This window comes from Cebidichthys violaceus, unplaced genomic scaffold (genome assembly GCF_023349555.1).
Source record: "Cebidichthys violaceus isolate CVI_PGR_0920_01 unplaced genomic scaffold, fCebVio1.0.p SCAF_1, whole genome shotgun sequence".
Classification (NCBI taxonomy): domain Eukaryota; kingdom Metazoa; phylum Chordata; class Actinopteri; order Perciformes; family Stichaeidae; genus Cebidichthys; species Cebidichthys violaceus.
In genome coordinates, this window is record NW_027176262.1 from 9166470 (window position 1) to 9182912 (window position 16443).

General features: G+C 40.1%; 1 protein-coding gene across 1 annotated transcript in view; it reads left to right on the plus strand.

Annotated features, from left to right (window-relative positions):
* The window catches only part of dync2h1 (dynein cytoplasmic 2 heavy chain 1), a 107008-nt gene that overhangs the window by 11607 nt on the left and 78958 nt on the right, over nucleotides 1-16443 (plus strand). The window contains 18 exon segments of the mRNA XM_068709569.1: nucleotides 73-278; nucleotides 931-1086; nucleotides 1182-1296; nucleotides 1869-2039; nucleotides 2777-2935; nucleotides 4295-4363; nucleotides 4580-4734; nucleotides 6912-7044; nucleotides 7152-7269; nucleotides 7446-7558; nucleotides 7711-7824; nucleotides 7963-8113; nucleotides 10961-11166; nucleotides 12284-12466; nucleotides 12614-12796; nucleotides 13010-13233; nucleotides 13581-13696; nucleotides 16153-16352. Coding sequence (XP_068565670.1) covers nucleotides 73-278; nucleotides 931-1086; nucleotides 1182-1296; nucleotides 1869-2039; nucleotides 2777-2935; nucleotides 4295-4363; nucleotides 4580-4734; nucleotides 6912-7044; nucleotides 7152-7269; nucleotides 7446-7558; nucleotides 7711-7824; nucleotides 7963-8113; nucleotides 10961-11166; nucleotides 12284-12466; nucleotides 12614-12796; nucleotides 13010-13233; nucleotides 13581-13696; nucleotides 16153-16352 — 2772 coding nt within the window.

Sequence of the window (16443 nt, forward strand, 5' to 3'; positions counted from 1 at the left end):
TCACCCCATCCTTTCTTTCTCTGGCTGTGTTCTTGTGCTACTTGCTTTTCTCTTGCCCTGTTCCTCCCTTAGGTGGAAGTGATGCGAAGCAATGCTGCTGGTCGTATCGACGCCTACAGGGCGGATCTTGAGAGGTTTAAGGCTCGCTGGGACCAGCTGAAGCCTAAAGATGAGATGCTTGAGACTGGTGATCATGCTGCCCTTGTTGCGTGCCTCCAGACTATCAGGGACAAGCAGCACGAGTTCCAGGAGCTAGAGCTTGTCCGCAGTAAACTGCTGTACGTTTATTTTTTTTATTTTTTTATGTGCTGTATTTATACTTTTTTTCAGGATAGCTAATTAGGATGTTTATTGCCTTCATCTTTTTAGAACATGCTGTGGTTAGATGAAATGTGGTGCTCAGGCCAGAAAATAGCATCTAATAATAATAATTTATATTGGTTGGATTGCTAGTAGCTTTACTAAATCTGATGTGATAAGATTATAACCATAAGTTTAACTAATTATTCAGATACACTATAAAAGTTAGCGACTCAACAAGAAATAGTTTCTTAGTTGGTTTTTTTTTAATGTCCTTGGGCTTACTGCTCTCTGTTTATCTATAGATATATTTTTCTGTTTGAAGCTATTCAGTATTATTACTGATGCAGACCAAATCTGAAATGACATGAAATACTATATTTATTCATGGTCACCTCCCAATTAAACTACAGCCAGAGGCACCTGCTGCCCCAGACTAGAACTTCTCCTTCTTGTGAAGTTTCATATTCTTACGACAAGATGTCAGGCCTGAATACAATCAAAGAAATAAAAAGTGTGTGTCTTACACATCATGACTTAATGATGAGTGCCTCTCCTGAATTGCACTTGACAGCACTGTTGAATGAAGTGATCAGACTTGACTTCTCTCTTCTCCTCTCCTCTCCTCAGTGAGGACTGTGCCTATTTTGATCTGGGTTGTCCAGATTTCTCTCTGGCAGAAAAGACAAAAACAGACATGGAGGAGTACAGCCAGATGTGGGGTCTGTATGAGGAGTGGCAACAAAGCTTTACAGAGAAGGCCCAAGAGGACTGGATCACATTCAGGTAGGGGGGGGTGTAAGTTGAGACTTGGACCTCAATCTTCATGATTTAGATTTTTACAACTGTGTGTTAATATGTATGATTCTGTTGTTTTACAGGAGTAAGACATATGCGTTTGAGGAATTTCTGTTTGCGTGGCAGGACAGACTTAGGAAGCTGGAGCAGCCTACTGCCATGTCTGTTAAGCTGCAAGGCGAAGTGGACAAATACAAGGTAGACAGTAGTACAGCACACAGTACAGTACAATTAACATATCATCATTCTTCATGTATTTTGAAGGAACACGCCTCAAAATCTCAAGCAAGACCCTCGAGCAGGACTTAAAGGCTACAATGTTTATTACACTCGACAATGAGTTTTGGATAATTTACTGACAATTCAGGTGTACTTAGAACCTGCAAGGGTGTTCAAATATTAGTCAGTGTAGCATAATGGGAGAGCAATCACCAAATTCAGCAGGGTTCTTCTTTTTGGCGACATACTTTTGTTCAGAAAATGACACGACAATCAGCTTAATGCAATACATTTTGTGCAAGTAGAAGCTTTTGTGTGTGTGGCACTAGAAGAAAGGTAACATGATCATCAAAATCAAAAGGGTTTAACCTCTGGGGACCATAATATGTAGAACAAATGAAACGGTTCTGAATATATACATTTTGTAACTCTACCAAACAAGAAAAAAAAGAAAGCGTCGATGAATGGTTAAAGTTTTATCTTTAACACAAGATTTGATATGACTGAAGATCTTGCATCCTTTATTTTCACGTTTTCATCTGCATTTCTAGAACCTGGTGCCAGTGCTGAAATATGTGCGTGGGGAGCACCTGTCCCAAGACCATTGGTTGGACATGTTCCGTTTGCTTGGCCTTCCAAGAGGGACGACTTTAGAGAGACTCATCTTTAATGACCTCCTCGGTGTGGCGAATACCATCATAGAAAAGGCCTTGGAGCTTAAGGTACTATGTGTGCACACACTTATGCAAATACATACAGGGTGGAAGCCTACACTTCTAAAGGGACACACACCTCTTGAAATTGCTCATCTTTTGTTTGGTCTTTTTAAGTATGAATCCTTATGGTTACCCACATTAGCGCAATTTGTGACCAGGGCCACTAGGAGGCAGCAGCAAGTAAGAAATTGCACACGTATTCGTAATAAAGGAAACGCTCATGACCATATACTGTAGGTTACAGACATATTCACATACAGTATATAATTATGAGTTGGGCATGTAGATGAAATGTAAGCATTCCTTGTGTGTTTTTAACAAATCCTAATAGACAGCCAACCCTTTTCTTCTCATTTCAAGCTTTTGTTTATCGTAGTGTTGGACATTAAGGAATGATTTAACTGCATTGCAGTTAAATCATTGCAGTTAACAATTGCATTGTTCTTATTTCTTATCAGAATTATTCAGTAATTATATATAGTAACAATATGTATAATTAATCACTTTTGGTGAGGATAATTGTACATGCCATGGTGTTTCTCTCATCGTGGCATGCCACATCTACATTTTCATACAATGTTTTCCAGCTTTTGAATATTTTACTAAAGAGAGCACACAGGCAATGCAGAGATAAAAGTTGTTAACCACCAGCCCAGAGGAGTAATACAGGTGGATCTTATAGGCTAAATGTGATAAATGTATATGAAGTTTATGTGTGTGTGTGCGAATGCTCTTGTATCTAGGACCTGAACAGTCGTGCTCAGGCAGAGGTGACAATCAGAGAAGCACTGAGGGAGCTGGATTTGTGGGGAGCTGCAGCTACCTTCAACCTCACGGAGTACACAGACAGCAGCCGACGCACTCTCACCCTTATCAAGGACTGGAAGGATATAGTCAACCAGGTAGACACACAAGCACACCGAAACAAACAGATATGGACTCTCGCACTGTCTATCAACACAAACACTTACTGCATGATGTCATGCAGACTTAGGGTAAGTCTTAGGGTAGGCACTGAGGCTTAATCAGCAAAGTTAATTACAGCTTATTGCAACTGGTTATAGTTTCATTAGCCAAACTTTAACCATAACCCAGTTGCACAAAGCAGATGGCATCTACCAAAATGAGAAGGGTGTGTTACCCTTTTTTATTGATTATACATCTCCACTAACTGCTCTCAGCTTACTTGACATGCCTGCCATCAAGGGATTCTTAAGCACCTGCCTACTGAGTAACTTCTAAAAATTGTTTAGCTTTTTACATCGTCACAACTTTCTAATATCCCTGTCATCTTCAGTAACTTGTGACATGATTGCCTTTCTGCCCAAAGCCCTCTACAAGAAGAAATCATCCTATCCCTATTCTCTAAGACTAAGACTCGATCTTGATTATTAAATCTGGGCGGCCCCATGATATACATTTGACGTATATGGTATTGTGGGACAGAGTCACCCATGATTTGACTGCTTCAATGGTCTTTAGTGTAACTTACTTGAGCCTTGGTTAACTAAAGACAGAATGCCGGTAGTTTAATCCAGGCAGAGGAAGATACATTTAAATGTTAACTTTGATGCACTCAAATATTTGCTAAGCAGTTTAACACAGCAGTTACAATGTGGCTCAATATTTTCATATTTTTATTAGGCCACTTAGGCACTTTTGAGTTTTAGAATTGATTTTAAGATGCTACTGAACACAAAGCACATCTGTGTGTGTGGTCCCTGAATATATTTCCTTGCTAAACATGTGTGAGTGTGTGGGTATCTCGTGGACCACAAGATGGTCTGAAAGGTAGTGATACAGATGATACAGAAACCGACACTATCCTGATTACTGAATGATGTAATGTAATTTTCTTGTAAGATGCCTCTTGCATGTTTCTAATGTATTTATATACAAATATAAAGTTGTCTCTAGCACTTTACCTTTTCTTCCTCTGATAAAGGTGTGGGCCAAAACGCTGGACTTTGAGCATAATGCTGTTTAATGAGACAGTATACAAAAGTGAAGTCTGCATGCAGAGCAATGCTTTTGAAAACCTTGAATTATTAGCAAAGGCTCCTTCAGCTGTTCTCTGAATTTCCCTTTTTTTTTTTTTTTTAAATTCCTTTTGAGAATCATTATTTCAGACAGGTCACTAAAGGCGACCACTTTGGTGGATGGACTTGGAAGGCATGAAAATGCGTATCTACTGGCACCATTAAAACAAATTGTCAAGGATTATCGAACATTGGCTTTATCACCACTCTGTGCCCATCCAGGTGGGAGATAACCGCTGTCTGCTGCAGTCTCTGAAAGACTCTCCCTACTACCGCAGCTTCCAAGACAAGGTTAGGTCAAACAAAATCTATGAATACGCTTTTATAATCTTTACTGCTTTATTTTTAAATCTCCCAAGCCTTTCTGTTTATTAAAGATACAGCATGTGTTCACTCAATCAAATGAATTGTCTTATATTGCTGCACATTTTTAGTTATTTGGGGTTTACAAATCTGTAGTGAAGCAGCTCTAGCCGATGTTACTATATTTGGTCCATGTATGTACAGGTCAGTCTATGGGAGGTTCGTCTGTCAGACTTAGACGAGTACCTGCTGAGTCTGAATGCCATCCAGAGGCGTTGGGTTTATCTAGAGCCCATTTTTGGACGAGGGGCATTGCCCCGGGAGGAGGCCCGCTTCAAACGTGTTGATGAAGACTTCAGGTACTCTGTGTGTGTGTGTGTGTGTGTGTGTGTGTGTGTGTGTGTGTGTGTGTGTGTGTGTGTGTGTGTGTGTGTGTGTGTGTGTGTGTGTGTGTGTGTGTGTCACATCCAGAGAGCTGTTGCTTTATATTGTAAATTGTTTGTCTGACAGAATAATGCAGGTCAAATGTAGATCTTTTAAATTTGACCTAGCGATAGCAGGCACATTGCCCTCTCCCAGAAACTCCCCGTCTATAACAAAGCACTATCCATTGTATGTGGAACAACCTCACATTTAAGCTTAAAGTTGGCATTTAAACCTCAGTCATTGTTCCATTCTATATCCACTGTTGTACCTACAGTTGTGGTCAAAAGTTTACATACACTTGTAAAGAACATAATGTCATGGCTCTCTTGAGTTTCCAGTTATTTCTACAACTCTGATTTTTCTCTGATAGAGTGATTGGAACAGATACTTCTTTGTCACAAAAAACATTCATGAAGTTTGGTTCTGTCATGACTTTATTATGGGTTAACAGAAAAAGTGATCAAATCTGCTGGGTCAAAAATATACATACAGCAGTGCTAATATTTGGTTACATGTCCCTTGGCCATTTTCACTTCAATTAGGCGCTTTTGGTAGCCATCCACAAGCTTCTGGCAAGTTTCTCGTTGAATCTTTGACCACTCCTCTTGACAGAATTGGTGCAGTTCAGTTAAATTTGATGGCTTTCTGACATGGACTTGTTTCTTGAGCATTGTCCACATGTTCTCAATGGGATTTAAGTCAGGACTTTGGGAAGGCCATTCTAAAACCCTAATTCTAGCCTGATTTAGCCATTCCATTACCACTTTTGATGTGTGTTTGGGGTCATTGTCCTGTCGGAACACCCAACTGCGCCCAAGACCCAACCTTTGGGCTGATGATTTTAGGTTATCCTGAAGAATTTGAAGGTAATCCTCCTTCTTCATTATCCCATTTACTCTCTGTAAAGCACCAGTTCCATTGGCAGCAAAACAGCCCCACAGCATAATACTACCACCACCGTGCTTGACGGTAGGCATGGTGTTCTTGGGGTTAAAGGCCTCACCTTTTCTCCTCCAAACATATTGCTGGGCATTGTGGCCAAACAGCTCGATTTTTGTTTCGTCTGACCACAGAACTTTCCTTCAGAAGGTCTTATCTTTGTCCATGTGATCAGCAGCAAACTTCAGTCGAGCCTTAAGGTGCCGCTTTTGGAGCCAGGGCTTCCTTCTTGCACGGCAGCCTCTCAGTCCATGGAGATGCAAAACACGCTTGACTGTGGACACTGACACCTGTGTTCCAGCAGCTTCTAATTCTTGGCAGATCTGCTTTTTGGTGGTTCTCGGTTGACTCTTCACCCTCCTGACCAATTTTCTCTCAGCAGCAGGTGATAGCTTGCGTTTTCTTCCTGATCGTGGCAGTGACAAAACAGTGCCATGCACTTTATACTTACAAACAATTGTTTGCACTGTTGCTCTTGGGACCTGCAGCTACTTTGAAATGGCTCCAAGTGACTTTCCTGACTTGTTCAAGTCAATGATTCGCTTTTTCAGATCCATGCTGAGCTCCTTTGACTTTCCCATTGTAGCGTTTGTATCCAATGAGCCCTATTTAAATGGCCTCAGAGAAGTCACCAGCTGTAGTCACTCATAATCACTCACAAGAAGTTAAGAGGCCATGCTATGAAGCTCATTTCATTGACACAACTTTCTAAGTCACCAAAATTGCTAATTCATGTTGCTGTATGTATATTTTTGACCCAGCAGATTTTGTCACTTTTTCTGTTAACCCATAATAAAGTCATGAAAGAACCAAACTTCAAGAATGTTTTTTGTGACAAAGAAGTATCTGTTCCAATCACTCTATCAGGGAAAAATCAGAGTTGTAGAAATAACTGGAAACTCAAGAGAGCCATGACATTATGTTCTTTACAAGTGTATGTAAACTTTTGACCACAACTGTATATCCCATACTGATTGTACATTTTGTTCTTGCTCCACAGCACATTGTTTTCTTTTGATTTATTATTCATTTTCTGTTAAAACGTTCAGGTTTAGTATGCTTAATATTCAGTTCAACAGTAGGATGGCCTTTTTCTGGGATAAATGGACAAATATAATTTGTATTACAGGCAGAATGTGTTTCATCCACATCTACACTATTTGTGTAACAGGTCCATAATGTCAGACATTCAGAGAGACAACAGAGTTGTTTCTCTGAGCTCAAGGGCTGGCATCAGAAACTCCCTGGTCACCATACTGGACCAGCTGCAGCGCTGCCAGAAGTCACTCAATGAGTTCCTGGAGGTACACACACATGCATTGTTGTACGCAGAGACTACATATAGCACACAGTATGTTTAACATGAGTGGTAAATATCACAACTTTTTTTTATTGTGTGCGGTTGTCGCAGGAGAAACGCTCTGCCTTTCCACGGTTCTATTTCATAGGAGATGATGATCTGTTAGAGATTCTTGGTCAGGCAACCAACCCAACTGTCATCCAATCACATCTCAGGAAACTCTTTGCAGGTCAGAAACCCCTGTTCTGTTCTATGTGCTTGTCTTTTTTCTTATACTGTGCTCATTTCTGTTTTTCCACGCTGTTATCTTTTGCTCTGCTCTTCTCTCATCATCCTCGTATCCCTTGTATCACGGCATAATCTATTGGACAGTGAAGATAATCTGCGTGCGTATTATCCATTTAGGCATCCACAGTGTTGTGTTTGATGAGCAGTGCCAGCACATTGTTGCCATGTGCTCTTTGGAAGGAGAAACAGTATCACTCAGAAACCTCATACGCATCTCCAGCCTCGTGGAGGTAAGTTTGTTTTGCAGAGTTTTGTTTAACTGTATATGCTATATGTTCTGTGTTAGATGTAGAGTATAATTGATGACACACTTTCCAGCTTCGCATGTACAGTATGCTGTTTTTATTTGTAGCTCTGTGTGAACTGTTTTCCGTCTTTCTAGGTGTGGCTAAGTGAGCTGTCTGTGGAAATGAAGGAGACTCTGAAGCACCTGCTGTTTGAATGTATATCTGCAGGGAAGAAAGGGGAGGTGGACCCCTCCTGCTACCCATCACAGGTACACACACACTTTTTACACAACCCACAATACTTAGTTGAAGTTGAGATCCAAGATCACATATGTATGTCAGTAATTTGTGACACAGAATGTGAAAAAAACATCTTAATTACACTGAAGTGTCTGAACTTTCTTTAGATTCTGTGTCTGGCTGAGCAAATCCAGTTTACTGAAGATGTGGAAAGAGCTCTAAAAGAGCAACATTTGCATCAGTTGGAGCTGGAACTCAATGCCAAATTAGAGCATTACACTACGGTGGAAACCAGCTCTGACGATCACGCTAATACAGGTAGTTCTGTTTGTGTTTGTGTGTGTGCATTGGTGAATTTATTTGCATCAGTCTCAGACTGGTGTATCTTCAATGTACTTTAAAGATGTTAGCTATAGCTGTAGCTTGTTGTTCAAGTTGCTCATGTGGATCTGTCTTGATCTCTGTTTGTTTCAATGACTTTATATGTGACCATGCTGCCTCTAAAAATGTGCTTCAAATTAAGTTCAAAACGTGCCCTTTTAGAAGAGGCCGGTATAACTTTCGAGAACCGCTTCACACACACTTGACACTGCACTTCTTTGGGTCCTGAGCAATACACTTGCCAAATGTGAAGTCGATCGGAGGGAGGGTTCCCTGGAAAATCCCTAATAAATATGTCCCGTATATCTCGGGTCTGTCCGTCAGGTTTCTCTTTCTCTTATCTGTTCTTGAATGTACTTTTTAGAACCACAGCGAGCAAGCTGTAATCAGCATGTTGTTCGGCGGTGTAGCAGTTAATATTGAAGCAAGCGGCGGGGAACAAGCTGTACCCAGTATGCCGTTCAGCACTGTCACAGTTAATAGAAGTTCCCTCTCAATACACTGTACAGTATGTACACAACGCGCTACTGATGGATATGTCCCGTAGATTTCTTGTTTATTCAAAGTGTATTGATATTAAACATGATGCGTGACCGAATTGAACCAACTTCTACACTGCAGTTTGTTGGGTCCGCAGAAATACACGCAAGTGTGAAGTAGATCGGATTAACCGTTCTCCAGATATGTGAAGATACACGCACACGTAAACAGACAAAGATTCCATGCGTTATGTGTCTGGGCTTATCCAGCTTGTTTTGGATTTTTTGGGATTTTTTCTGACCACCAGTGGTCAAAATGCATTAATGCATTTTTAAACATTGGCCTGGACACATTTCATGCATGTTGAATGAATAAAGTTAAATGTTGACAGCGATAGTCATGCAGTTTGGCTTTAGTGCATACACAACCCTCTTACCTTATCCTTAAATATATTCAGCCATATCCTGTATCTTCCTGTTAAACTCTGACCTTTATCTGAGTCATTCAAAATTGAGGAACAAAACAACTTGTGATGCATGAGACCGATACAGACCCAGACAGGAGAAACTGAAAGAAGCAGTGCTGTACCCTGTGATGTTTTTTTTTTTCAAGAGATCATTAAAGGCTTTGACATGTTTGTAACATTTTAAAATGATGCTCAGGATGTTGTCCTGCTCTTTTATCCCCATTTTCTTCTGCTTTTTTGGTTTCTGATCAAATTCCTGATAATGTCAACCTCCCCAATTTGCCGTGCTCTATAAACACTTGATACTTACGACTTGCTTTTCCTGACACTATCAGACTCCCTCTTGTGTTTCGAAGGATTGAGCTCTGATCAAAATCATGGGTTGTTACTTAGGCCCGAGAGATTAATGCCAAATGACTGCTCTTGTGTAAATCTCTTGATAGCCAGTCAGACACTAGAGGCTGCAGAGGGGCAGTACCCTTTCAAGCTGCAGATGCACCAGCCTGCAGGCTAATTTAATGTCTGGGGGGCTGAATATATGGCTACATAAAACATGACAGCTGAGTTTTTTTTCACAGAACTTGAATTTGCAAAAAGGGCTTTTAAATTTAAATCAACGTTTCTTATTCATGCATGAGATGAAAAGCTCTTCCATAACCCTGGTAGTGGCATCATTTCACGGTACATTGCTGCAAAATTTCAAATTTCTCTCTCATGAAAATGTATCTATGAAAACAGTGCTTGTTTCAACTGCACAAAGTGTTACTATCGACAATTTTCCTCATCAGTTACATCGTTTTTTATTTTAATTTTTTTAAATATCAAATATTTCAGCACAGTGTTATCATAATTGCAGATAATATGGTTCATTTTGGGACTGTCTTGCATTTAAAACTCTTCCATCAATACACACTTGAAATTGAACCCATTTCCATGCTAACATCTCATTAAATGACTGACTCCCTAAAACAACCAGGTAGGCTGAAGAGGCTTTGGAGTGGCAGTACTGATTAAAGTAGCTAAAGTAATGGCATGAAAGATAATTTAACTACCCAGTCTGCATAAATGGGCTATAAACCCAGGTGGGGAGTGAGAGTGGTCTCCTCTGACACAGGCCTCTGGCACAGAGACAAGACAAGATGGTGTTCATTTGGCTACTTTTTTTTTTGCTTTTTATGTTTTTTATGTCATTTTTATGTATTATGCATAGGTCGGTGGTATTGACTTTCCAGAATATGAATGTGGCTGTATTCATGTCCTAACAAAGTTTCCCTCTCTAAGTGGTTGGTCGTTTACACAGGGAGGGGTCCCGTTTATTCTCCTCACCAATTGATTCAATCCTGCGTCTTTACTTTAAGCAGCTGTCCTTACAGCTGTCAAACACTACTGTTTTATGGTAACAAAAAGCCCTTTGCCATTCTGTCTGCTTACAATAAAAGCCATTTATTCACAACAAAGCAGCAAAACGAGCGACCTGTTGGGACTACCTAAGGACTTTGGGTTGATATTGAGCCCAGAACACCAAGTAAAGTAGTAATTACTTTTTAAACCAAACGGTAATACGATTCTTACATATTTAATTTAATTGTTCAAAGAAAGGGAGGCAGAGAAATTGAATGTAAAGATTTTGCTTTGAACCAACAGGTATATACAGCCCAGTGGATAATATTTGATAATTCACTGTTTACGCTGGTGCATATGTGTTATTTATTGCAACTGCCAAATAGGTTTGACCTCGTTGACTACTGGTTATGACACAAAAGCGACCCTCATTTAAAATCAGTTTGTTATTTGCACAACTTTACAAATTCTACCATCCTGATATGCATGTGTTACAGAGTCCAGTGTCCTGCAGCTGAAGCTGAAAGCCTTGATTCTGGATATTATTCACAACATCAGTGTGGTGAAGCAACTTAACCAGGCAGGAGTTACCAGCCCGGACGCCTGGGCCTGGAAGAAGCAGCTTCGCTTCTACATGGGAGCAGACAAATGCTGCCTCATACATATGGTGGATGCGCAATTCAGCTATACATATGAATACCAGGTGTGTTGACATGTAGATAGACGTTTGATGCACTCTTCCTTTAAAATTGACCAAATGGACACAAAAAAAAAGACACACTTATGTTTCTTGGGCAGCAGTTAACCTTTTTAACTCTTTTCTGATCATTCAGACTATAAAATCTAAAAAAGAAACCTCAATTGGTAATTAGAAAATGTGTATTTTCACTTGATAAATGACTAACAGGAACAATTAATCACCTGAATTTGATTGATTTTTTTGTAGATTGACTTACTAATTAGTTGTCTCACATTCACATTTCAGCCACCACTTAATGGTGGTCCCTTGTAGTGTCACACCAGTGTCACACAATGTAGTAACAGGCACCCATACACATTTGTACATGCTTGATGAGTTATAGATAGTTCTGTCCAAAGCTTCCTACCGGGGAAATTCAAGGTCTGGTGTTACTGGGAAAAAGAATGATTGGTTACTTTGTCAACCGTAGATCAAAGATGTGTCTTGGAAAACGGGGGGGAAAAATGGATAAACTGGAAGGGAACCCTGGCACTCCAAAATATAAAAACAAGTAACAAGGAAGGAAAAAAGCCTTTATTATAGTGGCTAAATCATTTAAAAAGCCAACATGATGACTGTTCAGTTTGATTATGCAGGTTATGAGCCATTCCAAGCACCTTCCATGATGCTATCACAATCCCTTAAATAACTTAAGATGATAATGTTAATGGTACAGGATCGTGAGTGTTGTGAGAAATTGCCATTTTGTTACTCAGTATCAAAACATTTTTTATGTTCCAGTAATATCGTTGATATTCTTATTTTCTACCTTCAGGGGGCACTGTTTATGCAGACATGAGATGAACTGAAGATGCCTCGCTTTATTTCCTCTCTGCAGTTCCTTTAAAATACCACAAGCTAGACCCTGTCTCACTCGTTTTCTTTTTCTTTGACTGTTCTTCATTTGCTTTTCATTCCTTTCTTTCTTAATCCATCATCTGTCTCTTTGCCTTTATCCTCTGCGGCCCCTTCCATCCTTCCCTCACTCGCCATATCTTAACTTCTCTCTGGCTATCTCACTGTGTTTCTGTCAAGGTCTTTATTGCTCACTTTTTTTCACCCTACCTCTCCTGTCTCCCAGGGCAATGCGGCTAAGCTGGTGCACACTCCACTGACTGATAAGTGTTACCTGACTCTGACCCAGGCCATGAAGATGGGACTTGGGGGGAACCCCTATGGGCCCGCTGGCACAGGAAAGACTGAGTCGGTCAAAGCTTTGGGTGGGCTGTTCGGACGCCAAGTGCTGGTATTCAACTGTGATGAGGTATAAATATGCTTGTAGGGAGTGATGGTTTTAACGTGTTAGCTAAAACTTCATATTGGTGATCATTATTCTGAGAGCAACACGCATTTGCAAAGAACATTTCTGACCACACACAGACTGGTTATTGAGAATGTGTCTGTTTTTCAGGGTATTGATGTGAAGTCAATGGGACGAATCTTTGTGGGCTTGGTCAAGTGTGGAGCATGGGGCTGCTTTGACGAGTTTAACCGCTTAGAGGAGGCGGTGTTGTCTGCAGTTTCTATGCAGATTCAGGCCATTCAAGACTCCCTTAAACATCACAAAAACACATGTGAACTACTGGGGAAGGAGGTTTGTGAATAAGAAAAGATGCAGACAAACACACTGATGTTTCCACATACTGAACACACAGTGCAAGTTTTTAGTCCGTCAATAAATCAGTTATGTATTTATCCACTGTGGAGAAGTAATTATCAAGCAATCAATGATACTACATTCATACTACTGTAATGTAAAACATATTATTAAAGAGAATAACTTTTCCTACTTCTCTTCATCCTTCAGGTGGAATTGGACCCAAACTCTGGAGTGTTCATCACATTAAACCCGGCAGGAAAAGGCTATGGAGGCCGACAGAAGCTTCCAGACAACCTAAAGCAGCTGTTCAGGCCTGTGGCCATGAGCAGGCCAGACAATGAGCTCATTGCTGAGGTCATCCTTTATTCTGAAGGCTTCAAAAATGGAGAAATCCTGGGCCAAAAACTAGTTGCAATCTTCAATCTGGCCAGGTAGATATTCTTTAGTTAAGTCTTTTTTTTGGGTTGGGTTGAGGTTGGATAAAGTGGAATATAAAATCGTTTCCAAGTTAAAGAATCATCAACGAACTAATTATGTGTGACCTGTATCATCAATCTGGTATTTCTGTGAGTTTACTAAATGTTTTTGTTTGTGTTCCAAACCAAATCATAATCTGAGTGTTACATTTATTCAAAATGCCTTACTCTGCCACTACAGTCTATTGCGGTATATTGATTTTGTGGACAAGTTATACTCTACCTCCCTTCCCTTAGCACTATAGTCGATTCAGACTGTGTGAATATGTGTGAAAATGTGCCTTTATGTGTGCTGCGTCCAGGGAACTGTTGACTCCCCAGCAGCACTATGACTGGGGTTTGCGTGCTCTGAAGACGGTGCTGAAGGCCTGTGGCAGTCTGCTGCAGCAGCAGAGGAGGAGTCTTGACAAGGACAAGAGTAAGATCCCCTCTGGCTATTTTTGTTATTTTAAGGTACAATATTTCTGTGAGGCTTTTTTTCAATAGTGGAGAGTGACAGGAAAGTTTGAAGAAAGCGGGTGCCTCTTTGGCCATTACCTCGAGTCACTTTCATTGCTGCCAAAAGACACACAGTCCCGTTACTTGTGTATCACAATGCAACACATATAGATGCAAACATGTATGAATGGAGAGTGTATTTGACAAATGTATGCAAACAGGATTTATTGAGCAAAATACACTGCAACATGTCAGGATCTACAATCACATTCAATTAAGGGCTGAAAAGGCCCTTAATGGAATGTGATTGACTTTTCATTCTCGCCACACACGACACCAGATAACTGGTAACTTGTGCTATGGACCATGGATAAAAATTAAAAAACAAACATAAAACAAACATTTCATCCCTCCATGACATTCTTGAATTATCCTGGTCAAAAGCTTACTGGAAAATTTCATCAGAGTCAAAATGAACTTACGTTTTCTCTAGTGTACAAACTATTTAATTCTAAATTCTAAATGACCTCAGACCTAGCTCGGCCGACATATACAGGTATACGCTGATGTGATACGTCTGCAGTAAGCTAATACTGGCTAACATTTTGGCCAATACTAGATCTACTGAAAAACGTAATGTTCTCAGTGAATCGATCCTTTTGACAGCATAAAACAGCAGCAGAATACACGATCAATACATATTTGAGGAACAGTTTTTTGCAGTGTTACTTATCACACTTCATGGGTCAGGAGTCTTCTAGAGTCAGTATTGACAACTGATAATGAGAGCTACTGAAAATAACTGCTCAAAATGAGAATTTATTCATGCTTCATAGGTGGAAAAAATAATATAGTAATGATGTAGAAGTCACAACAGATTAAATGGGCATTTTACATGCAGCAGTGGTTCAATCAGTCTCAGCTTGGTAAGGGAAAAACATCTTATTTGTTCAAAGGATATTGTCATTTTGTGTTATTTGAATACAATAGTTGTGCCATAATTCATGGTAGAAATGTATGGACATGCCAGTTTCAGATATCTAAATGTGGTGACTGCAGCCAACATCTAATTATTTAATCAATTATGGCATCAAAGTTATGTGATTGTCAGAAAGCTGATTCTAGCTTGTGACAGACTGCTCAACAGATTAGAAATAAACCACAAAGGCAGAATAATCATATACTGTCATGTAATATATATGAAGATTTCCAACATATCAATGTTTATTGTCTACATCTCATTTCTTAAATTCTTAAATTCACACATGTATTATTTAACAGAACTGTGAAACTGACTCTACTACAGCATATTTACGTAACCTATAATGTCCCTGCAGTGTATTGCTTTAAGTAATATGTTCCTATACACATTTCTTTTGCGCAAAAACTCAATAATCCAATCAAATTCAGTGAAAGTCTCTATAACGTGTACCCTGAGAAGTACTGAACATTTTGCACTGATAGTAAGCTTCTGAAGATAGAAAGCTGTTGAGCTAATGAAAAGGAAATGATTATCCTGTACACAACAGGGTGATGCTATAAAATGTTTTGATAATTTGATAATCTCTTTGTACATGAGTGTACATCAAAAGACTCTATTGACCAGCACTTTCACTGCCTGCCTCCTGTCGTCCCTGCCCTCAATTGATAGTACTGACATACTATCAATTGAAATCTACTTAAAAACTTTTCCTCCCTTGGGCTTTTCGCTTGTCTGTACTTTTGTCCGTCTCCTTTCTCTCGTTCCCAAACACGCCAGAGTTCTGCTGTTGGCCTCTTCAGTACCTCCTTACCTCACCTCCTTCCCCCTCCTTCTGACCTGTTGTTTTACTCTCTCTCTGATACCTGGCTGTCGATACCGCCTTCGACCCACTTGTTGTCACTCGCTGCTCTCCGTTTCTCACCCCCACTGTCTCTCTTTTCATACCCTCTGCCTTTTCTGGAGCCCATTCTCTCTCTCTTTCAAATTCTTCTGTTCCACCAGCCGCACTTTATCTGTCCGACACACGACAACACATACACATACAGAGCACCTGTCTGCCGTTGAGTCCCCAAGGTTTTCTTGTGTTGCCTCTGTGAGTAGTTTGGCCAAGTGTTCCTCTCTGTTGTGAAACAAAAACACCACAATTGTCCCTGTAGGGAAGGCCAGCATCTTTGGATTTTGTATTGACAAACTCTTAAATCATTACAGGCTTTGGTAATTAGCACATTTATAACAGGGGGCATGTGCAAGAGCAAAATAACAATGTCTATACAAGTTAACTGTCATAACCATTTTGTGTTCTTCTCTATCAAGCCTTTGCTTCTCTTTCTGCATATTGTCTAATTTCATCAATAATTAACAAATTCATACTCTTAATAAATGTGCTAATTTTCATGCCTATCCTAATTTAGATTGGAATGATAAATAAATCAATCTTTTTCATCTACATGCAGTTCAGGAGAGTCGTCTGGTGGTGCAGGCATTGAGACTGAACACCATGTCCAAGCTGACGTTTGCCGATATCTCCCGGTTTGATGCTCTGGTAAAAGATGTCTTCTCTGGAGTTATTTTCACCGATGTAGAGGACCAGATACTAATGCATGCACTGGAACAAGTCTTCAAGGAGGCGCGGATGGAACTTATACCCAGCCAGGTGTGTGTGTGTGTGTGTGTGTGTGTGTGTGTGTGTGTGTGTGTGTGTGTGTGTGTATGTGAAGTAATCTATTAATTAGCAGAATATACAA